The sequence below is a fragment of the Chiloscyllium plagiosum genome, unplaced genomic scaffold (assembly GCF_037043375.1).
Source record: "Chiloscyllium plagiosum isolate Xiang-an unplaced genomic scaffold, Cpla_swu_hap1 HiC_scaffold_3, whole genome shotgun sequence".
Lineage (NCBI taxonomy): Eukaryota > Metazoa > Chordata > Chondrichthyes > Orectolobiformes > Hemiscylliidae > Chiloscyllium > Chiloscyllium plagiosum.
The window spans coordinates 12,023,531-12,039,239 of NW_028270141.1; the positions used below are offsets into that span (position 1 = coordinate 12,023,531).

Consider the following 15,709-nt stretch of genomic DNA (forward strand, 5'->3'; position numbering starts at 1 on the left):
TTTTAACTTACAAGCTACAACTCAAGGCAAAGATCTACCTTCATCTGCAGCTATTACATTCAGATGAATAGGGTTGTACATTCCTGCCTGCCCACACAGATGCACATTATTCACAGGAACAGGACTGAAGGCTATTTAGACAATTATTTCAACTTCATCCAGAGCAAGGGGAGGCGATGGCTTTGTGGTGTTATCACTAGACTATTAATCCAGATCCTGATTTGAATCCTACTGTGGCTGGTAGTGGAATTTTAATTCAACAAAGATCATCCATTAAGAGTCTAATGATGACCATGATACCATTACTGAGGGAAAAAAAGTACACCTGATTCACTAAGCCCTTTAGGGAAGGAAAGTGCTGGCCTTACAAGTGACTTCAGACCCACAGTAGTGTGTTTGACTCTTAATTGTCCTTTTGGCAATGAGAGATGGACAATAAATGCTGGCCTAGTCAACAGCACCCACATCTCATGTACAAGTAAATCGAGAAAAAAGTGTTGAGCTAATACTTTTGCTGTTTATGTGAAAAATCTTTCAAAAGTTCCTCATATATCTTTGCATTGCTTTTCTTCTTTTTAATAAAGTCATGTAATTTTCTTGAAAGAATAATTGACAATCTCATGAGAGTATGCTCATTGACAAATCACCATGGTAAAACAAACTGCAAAAACAAAACTTATGATTATCCAAGCCAGGTTTCACTCTTGAATGTAGCTCGTTCAGTATTACCATTAGATCAGCTAATAACAGTATGCCTGGATGGACACAGCCCCATTAAAGTATCATGGCACTGGAACATAAGAACAGGAGTAGGTCATTCAGCCTGTCAAGTCTGTTTGACCATTCAATGAGACAATGGCTGATCTGTAGCCTAACTCCATGTACCTGTCTTTGGTCCATATCCCTTAATACCTTTGCTTAACAAAACGTTATGTCTCAGATTTAAAATTAAGAACTGATTCAGTATCTAGTACTGTGTGTGTGAGGAGAGAGTTCCAAGCATCTTTTACCCTTTGTATATAGAAGTGCTTCCTGACATCTCTCCTAATTATCAGGTTATGTTGCCTAGTTCTGGAATCCCCAACCATGGAAAAACATAATCGTTATCTCCCTTGCCTTTTCCTGCTAATATCTTGAAGATATTCAAAACCTGATGTGAATTATCCTTTATTCTGGGTGCTTTCCCTGGCCTGCTCACTTCCAAGATCTCCAGTCTGCTGAAATATGAACACCCATTGGCCATGTTTGAAACAGACTGGCAGCCACTCTGGAATCGCAAACATAAATAAGTTTTGACCTAACTTTAAAATGGGTCTAGAAGATTTTGGAATCAATGGATTTATTCAAATAAAGTAAATGGGATAAATAAAGGCAAGTGACAATAAACTTCACACAGGCAATCATTCAATTCCCATTTTGAAGGTATATATTTGTCAAACACAGCAGTTATTTGGAATGAGTGACTATAAACCATGACTTGATGAAAATTTTCATAGCTTAGATGTAATATTTCATGATCACAAAAAAAGGATTTTAACATTTTAATTTAAGATGAGAAATCAGTGTATTTCAGAAGTTCACAGTATTCATATAATTCTTCATACTTTGACCTAAAGGAAACGTGAATAAAAATATAAAATTGCGTAGTTATACCTGAGCTTCCTCTTGCTTCCAATGTGACAGTATAATTTTCTCCATCATCCTTGATGCAACATTTGACAGGGATAGTCTTATTTCTTGCAATTGAATATTGTGATGGAATAGTTGTAATCTCCTCAGGGAGAAGAACAATGTTTGAATCTCCAGTAGCTTCATGGATCATTGAACCATTTGCAAAATTAAAATAACAGTAGTATCTACCTACATAATGCAATGTGAAACAGACACACACATTCAGTAAAATGATGGAATGAGTAACAGGGGCTGATCTTTCATTAGACAGAGATGACCAGTGATAGTTTAGCCTGAGAGCTGCCACTTTTCAGGTGAGGGGAAATGTCCCTGCATCCCCTGAGGGTCCATTCCTAAAGATGGCAATGGTGGCAGAGCTGGAGTTGATGATTGAGGAGGATCTGGAGGTGGAGTTGGCTGGACATTGTCTTATCACCTAATTAGGTTGTCTGCTAGAAGCTGGGGTGGAGCCGAGAAAGAATCACTCGATGGCTATACACACTCCCTTATCTAAATAATGACATTGGCAGACTAGAGGAATTCTCACTGACTTCTTCCGAAAATCTTAAACCTCCTCCCCTGCCAGTTTGCTTTGAAAGGGATTAAGGTGTGAATAATTGGCATCACCCTGGCCTCCACCAATTTGGAACCACCCCTCCCAATTGTGAGTGTTCCTGCCCTGCAGAAAAACAGAAGAACATCTGATTGGGCATATGTGAGGTTTGGGAGCAGGAATATCCACACCAGCTCCTGAGCTCCTTCCAATAATTGATTTGCAAGCACGCTGCTCTGCAACTGGTAGAATAATGACAGCATGAAATAGTTCTCACATGTTCAATCCACATTGTCCATCTGCTGCTGAGTCTTGCACACAGTTGTCCTACCTGATATCTCACTGCGCTCACACTGTTACTCAGCCTGAAACGCCCTGTGATTGTCACTTTGCAATGACTAGACAGTGGGTTTTGTCATTGTACAGCACAGCTCATTGTTCATTCTTTCTCAGTCTGGAGCTACGTTCTTGTATTGAGCCTAGCTGGTGCTGATTCCGCTGCTACCTCTATCTATATCACCTTGGCCTGATCACAGCCTTTCCTATTGCTGTCTCTGGGAAATAAGTCCTCCCTCCACTCCCAGATAATTAGAAGAAAAACCCATAGCAAGACACTGCTTATACACAAGTTCTATTTCCTGCTGTGACTGTGGCCTCTTGTGGTGTGGGAAGAGGGTGTGAAGCTTGGCTGAACTAATGCTTCTGGCTTTTATTGAGTGAATAGCTGACTGTGTCCCTTAAATAAGGTGTCAGGACACTTAGCTCCAGAAAGTAATGGCGAGGGGAGGAGTTTCCTGCACTTCCAGCACATGTTTGCCAAGCTAGATGTGTGTACGTATGTAGTTAGCTGAGATCTCTGCAATTGCAGAACATAGATACCACCCAACTGGAAGTGACATTTCCTTTCATGTTTGCTGCCAAACTTAGATTCAATAATAGAAGATTTCATACTGGATTTCTTATGCTAAGATTCAAAAGAAATGAGTGAAAATAATAGAAAATAATCCAAAAATAAATTAGCACTCATATCCAAAGCCTAAAAGCCAAAGAATGTGGAATAATGTCAAAAGTGTATGCTATTAGATTTTGGAACCATCAGTTATTTATAAATCAACAACTTGCGCTTTGCTATAATTTTACTGTAAATGGCCTTACCTTTCCACATTGAAGTTGCACTTATTGCAAGATTGGATGTAGATATAGGATCATTCACAAAGTTATAATGACGTGAAGAAATAATTGCTTTTTCCTTATCTTTAGGTCCTTTGATGAACCAGTTCACAGACTCTACCTTGTCATTAATTGTACAATTTATCCTTAGAGGTTTCTGATAATAAATGGTTTCAGGATAAACTGTAATCATCACCAGTCCTAAAAGAAAATTGCCAGTTAATACAATTAATATTTTAACAGCACATCTTAAAACAAATTTTAAAACTTATTATTACTCAGCATCACAATTGTAATTGAGGAGGCATTTAACAGGAACTGTAGGATAATTCTTATGCTATTGGATTTGTAATCCTGGATACTCAGTAATGGTGACCAGTGATCCATAGACTCAGAGTCAGAGAGATATACAGCATGAACAGAGCCCCCAGTCCAACTCGTCCATGCGGACCAGATATCCTAAATTAATCTAGTCCCATTTGTCAGCTCTTGACCTGTGTCCTTCCAAGCTCTTCAGATTCATACACCCATCTAGATGCCTTTTAAATGCTGTAATTGTACCACCTCCACCACTCCCTCTGGCAGCTCATTCATTGCAATGCGCCACCCTCTGCATAAAAAAGGTGCCCCTTAGGTCTCTTTTAAATCTCTCCCTACTCACCTTAAACCTATGCCCTCTTGTTTTGGACTCCCCTACCCTGGGAAATAGATCTCGACTATTTACTCTATCCATGCCCCTCATGATTTTATAAACCGTTAAGGTCACCCCTCAGCCTCTGATGCTCCATAGAAAAGAAGCCCAGGCTAGTCAGCCTCTCCCTAAATCTCAATTCCTCCAACCCTGGCAATGTCCTTGTAAATATTGTCATAAAAACACCATCTAGTTCACTAATATTGTTCAAGGAAAGAAATTTGGCCTCTTTAATCAATCTCCCCTGTACTTCAGACCAATTGTAGCAAGACTGATTCTTAATGGGGAGGTAATGGTCTAGTGGTATTATCGCTGGCCTATTAATGCAGAGCCTATTAATGTTAGGGGGACCCAAGTTCAAGTCCTGCCACAGCAGATAGTAGAATTTGAAAATTAAAAAATGTCTGAAATTAGGAATTTAATGAAAACCGTGAATTAATTGTCAGGAAAAATCCATCTGTTTCATTCGTGTCCTTTTCGGCAATGAAACTGCCATCCTTACCTGGTCTGGCCTACAGCAATGTGGTTGGCACTTAAGTGCTCTCTGGGAAAATAGGGATGGAAAATAAATGCTGCCTCACCATCAACACCTTCATTCCCTGAATGAACAAAGGAAACAAAACTGTCCTTTGAAATACTGAAGCAAGGCTGAGAGCTGACCTTATAGAAGTTGGAAATAAAGAGGAACGTGGATAGGGTGAATAGACAAGTTTTATCTCCCAGGGTAGGGGAGACCAAAACTAGAGGGCATAGGTTTAGGGTGAGAGAGGAAAGATGCAAAAGGGACCTAAGGGGCAACTTTTTCATGCAGAGGGTGGTGTGTGTATGGAATGAGCTGTCAGAGAAAGTGATGGAAGTGGGTACAATTGGAACATTTAAAAAGCATCTGTATGGGTATATGAATAGGAAGGGCTTAGAAGGATATGGGCCAAATGCTGGCAAATGGGACAAGATAAATTTAGGATATCCAGTCAGCATGGCCGAGTTGGACCAAAGGTACATCTCTATGACTCTACGACTAAGGGCGGCACGGTGGCAAAGGGCGGCACGGTGGCACAGTGGTTAGCACTGCTGCCTCACAGCGCCTGAGACCCGGTTTCAATTCCCGCCTCAGGCGACTGACTGTTTGGAGTTTGCACGTTCTCCCCGTGTCTGCGTGGGTTTCCTCCGGGTGCTCCGGTTTCCTCCCACAGTCCAAAAATGTGCAGGTCAGGTGAATTGGCCACGCTAAATTGCCCGTAGTGTTAGGTAAGGGGTAAATGTAGGTGTATGGGTGGGTTGCGCTTCGGCGGGTCAGTGTGGGCTTGTTGGGCCGAACGGCCTGTTTCCACACTGTAATCTAATCTAATCTAAGACATTCAGTTGCATGACATGGTCACGCCAAACACAGAGGGAGTGGAATTCTATAGTAGGTCTTAAAGTTGAATGTGAAGCCCATAAAATGGTAATATCCTGTGAATGGCATTCTGCACAACAGCAAGTCTGCAACTGTAATGAAGCTATGTGCTCGCTCCTTCTCCTTCTTCCTGGCAAAAGTGTAGAAAATGTGTTCAGTTTTAGTGATAGGGACAATCAGTGAGGTTCATTTTGCAGCAGAGAATGGGAAGTTTTGAGGTGTTGTCAGTTTCCCCTGCTGCATCCTAAAAGGAGCCTGCTGTATTAACATTCACGGACACTGTCAATATAGCCTTTTCCCTGCATTGTAGCTGCATGTGTATCTACACAGATTTCAGTGAGATCAACTTTAGGGAAGTAGAAACATCTGATTGCTTCACTCTGGGATTCAGGTACGAGAATTGTTTCCAGGACAGATATAGTCTCTAGTGAAAGGTTTCCCCTTCTTCTTCCTCTTCCAAAAGCCTGTCCTGTCCTATTGCACATTCTCCCTTGTCATGCTGTAGCCTGTGGTGTAAGGGTTATTGCAAGCATGGCTGACAGTAAGGTACTTGAAGTAAGGACCAAGTCCTCCAGGCTCCCTGTGGGCTTAAGCAACTTTAAAGAACCAGCAATAACTTCCACAATGTGCAGTTAAATTCACCAGATATCAATAAACACCTAATGTGTCTAATTGATGGTCCATTTTGTTAGTGTTCTTTTGTGAGGATGAGGGGTTATTACCCATTGCTGCGTTCAGTTATGTAAGGCTAAGAGAAGATGGTGAATTCTAAAAAACAGTGCTGATGTAAAATCATTGTTACTCCTTTCATTTCCATGGGACACTCCCTGTGCATGTGCTAACACCCTCACCAAGATGGCCTGTAGAAATGTGCATCTTCACCAGCAATGCTACCTTAGAGTTATAGACACACACTTAGTGCTTAAAAAAAATAGGGAAGGGAATTAAATTTAATGTCTGCAACTTCGAAGTGGCAGTAAAAGTTTTATTTTGTGTTTAAACAATGGTTGGTGAAACTGTTGATAAGTTATCAATTGATGGACTGTCTGGAAAAAGCAGTTAAGACAGCATCTGCCAAGAACTTGCAAATATTAATTATTAACATTGTCGTAGTCTTTTCAATACTTACAACATCGAGTTCTTACCTGATAATTTCATTTTAAAGGATTGTAAATCCACTTTGAAACTATAATTGATCAGATTAGCTGCATCTTGGACATGACGCCAAAGGATGTTTGACTTTATATCTCCATTAATTATAAGATCGTATTCAACTGTGCTCCCATTTCTAGTCAATATAAAATTTAAAGAAGATTTTTGTATGAACATGTATAAGAATAAAGAACAATGAAGAGCATTTTAGCTCTTGAGAAATTGGGAAGAGCTGCTTTAACACTAACAAGCTGTAGTGCCTGGGTGTCTGAGGTGGACATTATGTCAGTATATGGATATTGAGTTGTTTTGCTCAGATAAGACTCTAAGGCAGTTTATCTACTGGCTGAGGTATCTGCCAATGATGCTCTATTCATTCAGAGTGGGTGAAGCAGAACCAGAAATACCAAAAGCTAAGGACATAATTTCTGCTAGGGGTACCATGAAACCTCCCTCACCAACACTCAAGCTTAGATGTCCAGAACCTGCATCTGATACTCGCCCAGCACTTAACTTACCTCACAATAGAATTCAGGGTTATAAAACTGTGGTTGCCTTCTGTTTTGATGCCAGATTTTATTTTTAAAGGTAGAATAGATAAATGCCTTTGTTGTTTCCACAGCCCCATCCAATCCCAATCACCTCCTCCATTCAATATTCAGGTGATTAAGTGGTTAGCACTCAGCACATAATTGTATAATTGATCTGAATTGAGTTCAATAACTTCACATCATGAATACTGACATACTATTTGATTTTTGATTTGCCAAATGTCTAGCTGTATCTTGTTTTCATGTTTTGCTTTCATACACATCTCTCCTTTATTCTACCCTTTACACCTATTAGCAAATGTGGATTTGGTGATAGTGAATTATTTCAAACAACAATAGAGCATAAAAAATAGAAACTGGAATAGACAGTTTGGCCTCTCAAACCTGTCCTACCATTCGATAGGATTGTAGTCGATCTAACATTCCTCACATTCAGTTTCCTGCCTTTTCCATGTAATCCTTGATTCTGCGGCCAGTCAAAAATCTATATTTTTTTTTACATTCTCTACAGTGTGGAAACAGGCCCTTCAGCCCCACAAGTCTACACCGACCCTCTGAAGAGTAACCCACCCAGACCCATTTCCCTCTGACTAATGCACCTAACACTATGAGCAATTTAGCATGGCCAATTCACTTGACCTGCACATCTTTGGACTGTGGGAGGAAACCGGAGCACCCGGAGGAAACCCACACATACACGGAGAGAACATGCAAACTCCATGCAGACAGTCACCCAAGGTTGGAATCGAACCTGGGTCCCTGGCACTGTGAGGCCGCAGTGCTAACCACTGAGCCACATGCCACCCTGCCTTAAATATGCACAAGGATTCACAACCCTCTGAGCGAATAAATTCCTCCTTATCTCAGTCTGAAATTGATGGCCTTTAATTCTGATACTATTCTCCCTGGTCCTAGATTCCCTCATGAGGGGAAACATCCTCTCAGCATTTACCCTGTCTAATCCCTTAAGAATCCTATGAGATCACCTCTCATTCTTCTAAACTCCAAGGAATAGGGTCCCAAACTGTTTAACCTTTGGTCATAAGACCATCCCTCCATACCAGGATCCTCCTAGTGAACTTTCAATGAAATGGTATCTTTCCTTAAATAAGCAGAACAAAACCACTCACAGTATGCCAGATGTGGTCTCACCAGCACCTTGTACAGTTGCAGTAAGACTTTCCCCTACTCTTATACTCCAGCCCCCTTGAAATAAAGGCCAATATTCCATTAGCTTTCCTGATTACCTGCTGCTAACATTCTGTGTCTTGTACACAACTACCCCCTAGATTGGTCTTCCTGAGAGTCAACCCAAGGAAAGCGACTGGCCTGGATGGTGTCCCCGGCTGAGCACTCATATCCTGTGGGGACTAGCTAGTGGAGGTATTCACTGACATCTTCAAACTCTCCCTCCTACAAGCTGAAGTTCCCACCTGCTTCTAGAAGACCACCATCATCCCAATACTTAAGTATATGCACTGTGCCTTAATGACTACCACCCAGTGGCTCTGACCTCTATAATCATGAAGTGCTTCGAGAGGCTGGTCATGGCCCAGTCTCATAGCCTGCCTCGACCACCTACAATCTGCATATCAATGAAACAGGTCCACAGCAGATGGCATTTCCCTAGCTCCGCACTCATCCTTGGAACATCTAGACAACGAGGACACCGATGTCAGACTCCTGCTCATTGAATGCGGAGCTGTAGTCAACACCATTATTCCCTCCAGACTGATCTCAAAACTCCATTCCTAGGTCTTGGCTTTGTCCTCTGCAATCCTCAGCTTCCTACCCACAGACCGCAATCTGTGAAGAAAGACAAGTTTGCCAATGACACCACTGTGGTAGAATGAATAGCAAAAAGGGCGAGTCAGAATACAGAAAGGAGATAGAGGGCTTGGTGTCGTAGTGCAATGAGAACAACCTCTGTCTCAATGTTGGCAAAACTATAGAAGGGAGGAAAACACGCTCCCACCTGCATCAATGGACCTGACGTTGAGGGGATTGAGACTGTAAAATTCCTAGGAGTGACAATCACCAACAAACTGTCCTGGATCTCCCCACTTGAATGCGATGGTCAAGAAGGCACAACAACACCTCTTCTTTCTCAGGCAGCATAGAAAACTCAGCATGTCCATAAGGACCCTCACTAACTTTTACAGATGCACCATTGAAAGCATACTGTCCGAGAGCATAATGACCTGGTGAGGGAACTGCTCTGCCCAGGACCATAAGAAACAACAGAAGGTTGTGTGCACAACCCAGACCATCACAGAAGCCACCCTTCCGTCCATTGACTCCAGTTACACCTCATTGCTTTGGAAAGGTTGCTAACATCATCAAAGTCCATCCCACCCTGGTAATGATCTCCTACAACCTGTACCATCAGGTAGAAGATGCAGAAGCTTGAATACTCGCACTAACAGGTTCAAGAACAGCTTCTTCCCGGCCGTTATTAGACTGATGAATGGAATTCTAACTTCAAATAATGTTAATCTTGTTAATGTTGATCTTGTTCACGCATATCCTGTGAGGTGTAACCTGTATGCCTCACTCTGTCCAAGTTTTTTTCACCCTATGACCTGCACGTCCTCGCTTAATATGATCTGCCTATACTGTTCGCAAACAAAGCTTTTCACTGTACTTAGGTACACGTGACAATAAATCAAATCAAAGTCCCTTTATGTTGCATTTCTCTGCGGTTCTTCTCCATTTAAATAATACTCTGATCTTTTGCTCCCCTTTCCAATGTTAATAAATTCGCATTTTCCCATCGAATAATCTATTTGCCTACACTGCCACTGCCCTGCCTCCTTGAGAAGAAGGGGAAACTACAGTAAGGTCAAGGTGACTGATCCTGTTCCCATTTTATGATTGGTGTTGAACAACCTGAGGACTGCTGTGTGCACATGTCTAGCAGATGCTGAGTTGCTAGAACCAGATACTTTCATGACTGAGGCAGCATGATCCCACTGGTGCTGGTGCAGTTCTGCAGCCTTTATTTCAGCTTGCCCAGTGCCTTAGACAAATCTTCCTGCTGGTCTTGTGTCAGCTTGTGTATTTGGATAAAGTGCTTCATTGCTGACACGATGGGTTCTCTCCTAGCAGGGGCTGAGCAGGTGCCTGGTCTCCTGAAGTTCTCCGAGTGCCAATGTTTCTTCCTTGGTCAGTTGTGGAGATGTGGCAGAGATTCATTCGACAGCATGTGCTCCTGACACAATCCAGGCTAAAGTACCCACGAGGGGCCATTATCTTCAGTTGGTAGAGAGTATAGGAGACAGCATTCCTCTCAGGGGAGCTATTGCTTTTTCCTCAGAGGTGATGGGGGAGGCAGGACCAGCCTCTTAGCTGATGACACCATGCTTACAGGAGAGGAAAGTAGGAATGCATCACGAACAAGGGGTAGATGTTTGAGCAGGTTAAGAATACATGTACTGTGGGAGGAAATGAGAGAGTAGCACAGCAATGGACAACAATTGATGACGGGGGGAGATGGAGGTTTCAACATTTTGTCAGGACCAGTCCCGGTCCTCACCAACCCATCAAGCAAAGATCCTGTCTTTATAAGAAGTCTTGAGCCAAAGGTCAGGTGCCTCACCACCCACCTTGGCTCTCTCTGCTCTGTTTTGGGCTGTTTTCTCCTGGAAGGAGAAAAAGAAGAGGACTGAGATGGAAGTGGCTGCTAGTGCAGCTGCAAGAGGGAGAAAGGCGATGGGGTGTCCCGAGTGAGATATTGCATTCACCTGGTCCTTGGGAAAAGAATCTCTCAGCAAAAGCGACATCTGATTTCGGGTAAACTTCAGCCTCATTCTAAATAAACCACACTGGCTATGATTTGATTTGTAACTCTTTGAAATGTAGCCTGGGGTTGTTTGAAATCCATTCACATGATTCAACATTGATGCTTCATTTCTGTTTTAAATGGACGACTCTTGATCTTTACACAATAATCCTGTTGCTGTGACCTACATGGGTATGATCTTAAAGATGCTGTGGAATGTGGTCGTCGAATATCTATGATTGGTCATTTTTCAATAAACTGTTTGCAACTCCTTAACTTGCTCAAATAATCTGTAATCTTTAGAAGCAAATCTGACAGGTGGAAGTTGGGAAGAAGTTAGTGAGGAAGTTGTGATCATTGGGCAGGGGACCAGTTAGCTGTGGTCTATTGGAGGAGCACAGTGCTGCTCCTATTGACCCAACCAGAAATGTTAAAAATGCACTTCGCTTTTCCAATTCACAGTCCTTGTCTACCTTCTTCAGCTGCTGGGTTTCCTCACTAAAGTATGTGTAAATTGATTTGCCTCCTAATAGCAAGTAGCTCATCTAATTGCATCTTGCTACCATAAAAACTAAAAGGGGACAGATTCAAGCAGGGTGGTGCAGAGTTGAGATTTATTTGTTTTATCTTCCTACAATTCCTCTGATCCAAACCCATTTCTGGAATTCAAAATCCCTCCTATTCATTTATTATCAGGCCAATGGTTACAACTATAAAAATATAAACAGGCAACATAAGCCAGAGAGTGGGGCTCAGATGGAGAAAAATCTGAGAACTAGGAATGCAAGATTAATACAAGATATTCAAATATTAACCAATAGTAAGCCAGCTGTAAACAATTGAATATGTTCTGAATGTGCTTTATCTGAGGAAACAATTGCCAAAGAAATAAAAGCTAAAAAAAATCGAGAAACAACTGTCAAAAATAAATCACATTGGAACTAATGCATCTGTTGTAACCATTAATCTTAATTCAATTGGTTAAAAATTTACCCAATCTGAAGTCCATCAACACAGCGGAACCCTGGCAAGTTACTGTAAGAACTGGCAAGCTGCAAACAATGATAATACATCAAAGTTACTTACAGGAGTGCAATTCAAATCTTTCTATTCCCTCATACTACAGTTAGTTTGGATATAACGCAATAGTTACATTCTCGTGCAATCTTGCATTTTAAAAAAACTGTGCAATAACCGCGCTACGTAAAATAATGGGGTCTGAATCACATTATAGCCAATATGGGTAAAGCAAGGTCATATTCTACAAATAACTATCTAAATTCTTCAACCAATTAAAGCCAATCTGGGCTGGAGAGCATGTGTTATTGCAGAACAGTCTGTATCAACAAAAGGGGCTGAACAATTTGGGGAGAGGGGTGTGTTTTAAGTAATGCATGAATAGGAGGGAAGTGGGACTACTATCTTCTTGCAAGTATTGTCCATTGAGGAAGGTGTAACCTCTGATCATAGCACCTGCATGCCTTGGACCCACCATTGTCCACACCTCAAACAAAATAGTGAATCCCAATCATAGTGCCCTCGCCAATCATATTGAGCTTTAAACAAGCTCAACCAACCCATTATTTATTTATTCACATATGGTGGGTGGGCTGCCAATGTTTGGGTGTATTTTAGGGTTGATGGTTGGGAAAAAAGTGTGTTTATACCTCTTATATTACATTACACCCTTGCACAGGAAAATACCTAGTGGTGGGCACATAATATCCAGCTCAGAGTTATTATTTTGAGTCAAACATGACTTCTTCACAACTGAAGGGGGTGGAAATGTGATAGGTTTTACATCATTGAGAGAAATACATCTCCACTGATCAGGGTGTATTGAGGCCACTAATTGGTGACCTTTGATTGGCTGGTGGAAGGACTTCTAACTTTCACTTGGTCAGATGACTTGACTCACACCTTTGAGCTGACCTGATTGCTCGAAACTCTGTAATCACAGTGATGTCACTGCTGGGATGACAAGACTTTTCTAGAATCAGAGTGATGGAGCACCAGGACACAGGAACATCCAAGGTCTTTTGGTAAGGTAGGGGGTAGCAGCATTGGAGTCATGACGGATCAAGCAGGTAAGGAGGGAGGTTTAGGCAGTTTAGGTTGGGGGGTAATGTGGGGAGGGTGTGATAAGGTGGTAGGGGATTCCTATTCTCAATAAAGGAAAAATAATAGAAACAACATGTGGCAGAATAATGTTGTCAGTCATTGAGAGTGCAACTAACAGCATGGGATGGCACAGCGGCTCAGTGGTTAGCACTGCTGCCTCACAGTGCCAGGGACCTGGGTTTGACTCCTGCCTCAGGTGGCTGTCTGTGTGGAGTTTGCACATTCTCTCTGTGTCTACATGGGTTTCCTCCCACAATCCAAAGATATGCAGATTAGGTGAATTCACCATGCTAAATTGCCCATAATGTTCAGGGATGTGAGATTAGGTGCATTAGTCAGGGATAAATGTAGATTAGTAGGGGAATGGGTCTAATGGGTTACTCTTTGGAGGGTTGGTGTGGACATGTTGGGCTGAAGGGCCTGTTTCCACACTCTAGGGATTCTATAATAGCAGTTCTAGTTTCAGGCTGAAAACAAATCAAAGAATTGGAAATTGGATGCAGCAAAAGTTGTAGTGAAAACATGGGGTCTTTAATTTTCATAAGAGCCGAGTAAAGCAAATTTTTGATATACATTCTCATTTTTGAAGCTGTTTGCTCAGAATATAACATTATTCCCATGACCGTTCTTTACTATATTTAGGGAAGGCCTTCATCATCAAGCACTTATGAAGTTATGAATTTTGGATGAACCTTTAAACTAATGATAGGTATCACAAAGATTGTAACATTTATCAGAATTAATCAACTTAAATATTTGAAATAACAATTGAAAGATAAAGAAATCTTCCATTATTAATATCCTAACACTGGACATAATGCATATTTAGGACATTTCTGATTTACTTGATTCAGTCTGACTGTGGAACTAAATAACAATTCAGCATATATAATCTTTCATTTATCAATATTTTTGCTTTACACACCAACCAACTCTAATCTATTCATTCAGTCAGAAATTTGAGCCATCTGTTAAAATAGTAGAAATATCAAGATTAATCTTACAAACCTATGATTTGGAGATGCCGGTGTTGGACTGGGGTGTACAAAGTTTAAAAATCACACAACACCAGGTATAGTCCAACAGGTTTAATTGGAAGCACTAGCTTCTGGAGCTTTCATCACCTGTTGAAAGAGCAGCGCTCCGAAAGCTAGTGCTTCCAATTAAACCTGTTGGACTATAACTTGGTGTTGTGTGATTTTTAACCTTATAAAGCTATATTTTCCTTATGAACCTTTTAGGCAGTTGACAGTATCTTGTCAACAATATCCATAAGAATTGTTGATTTTTTTTTTTCTCAGAATTATCTTATATTGTGATATACATACCATTCTGGTCAGATTTGTCTTATGTTCATTAGAATTCATTACTTCATCAGAACTTGCATTGAGTTTAAATGAACCTGTTGCTTTGACTGCAAAGAAACAATGAAAGAAATATCAGTTTTTTAAAATGACTATTTTTGTTGTCAAACAGAATTTAGGCAGAATTTGCATGTCTCAAATTCTTGACCCCATTCCACAATCTGAGTAACAACAAAATTACTTGGTTCATAATTATATGCTTGCAATATTTATCTGGGGCCAACTCCATCCAGAACAACTGGGAGTTTCAAACCATTAGACCAATCTGGAAAAAAATCAAGTATTGGTAATGGTGACCATGCAAGTAAAGAATTGTTGTAAAAACCTATCGGGTTCACAAATATCCTTTAGGGATAGAAATCCAATGCCCTTACTTAGTCTGGTCTATGAGTGATCCCTGATCTACAGCAGTATGATTGATACTTAATTGCTGTCTGAAATGACCCAGCAAGTAACTCATTACCACCTTCACCACTTAAACAATTAGGGATGGTCAAAATGTGCTAGCCGTCCCTGTAATGTCCACACTCGTGAATTTATGTATCCCTAAAAAGAAAATGTAGTGAAATGTGTTTGAACAGAGTTTGCTTTTGACTCTCCTATCAGAGAATCCAAAATTAGGGAAAGGCTAAGTAATTGAAATTCTTTTAAAACATTTCAGTCATGCTTCTGTAAATGGAAGAGTAGAACCATTGAGAGAAGGGGGAGGAGTGGGGAGTGAACCTCCACCACAGTTCTGCTCATTGGCCATGATATTGGCAAATGTTTTTATTTTAAATGGGGTATCCTTTGCTTTTTTGCCATAGTGTTTTCTTAAAAAATCATTCACGGGACAAGGGAGTCGCTGGTTAGACAGCATTTATTGCCCACCTCTAATTACCCAGAGTGCAGTTAAGTGTCAGCTACATTACTATGGGTCTGGAGTCATATGTAGGGCAGACCAGGTAAGGATGGCAGTTTCATTCCCTCTAAAGGATATTAGTGAACCAGATGGGTTTTTCTGACAATCGACAGTGGATTCATGATCATCTTTAGATTCTCAATGATAGGACTATTGCCTTGAGTATTGACAATTAAGGTGTGCTCTAATTGGTGTATCTCATGCCATTAATAGATTTGATAGAAAATAACTATATTTCCTGGGGTTTTGAAGTGGGGTTGATTTTGGGACAAGGGGTCATAACCTTCAAATTAGAGAAAAGCCATTTAGGAGTGATGACCAGAAGCACTTTTTCAGACAAAGTATGGTGGAAATCTAG

General features: G+C 41.0%; 1 protein-coding gene across 2 annotated transcripts in view; it reads right to left on the reverse strand.

The window, feature by feature from the left end:
• The window catches only part of LOC122540902 (adhesion G protein-coupled receptor F3-like), an 86,095-nt gene that overhangs the window by 37,704 nt on the left and 32,682 nt on the right, over positions 1-15,709 (reverse strand). For both annotated transcript variants that reach the window (XM_043677193.2, XM_087977520.1), the window contains 5 exons: positions 14,415-14,500; positions 11,959-12,017; positions 6,627-6,769; positions 3,380-3,595; positions 1,654-1,860 (listed from right to left, as the gene is read on the reverse strand). In XM_043677193.2, coding sequence (XP_043533128.2) covers positions 1,654-1,860; positions 3,380-3,595; positions 6,627-6,769; positions 11,959-12,017; positions 14,415-14,500 — 711 coding nt within the window. The remainder of the gene's footprint in view (positions 1-1,653; positions 1,861-3,379; positions 3,596-6,626; positions 6,770-11,958; positions 12,018-14,414; positions 14,501-15,709) is intronic.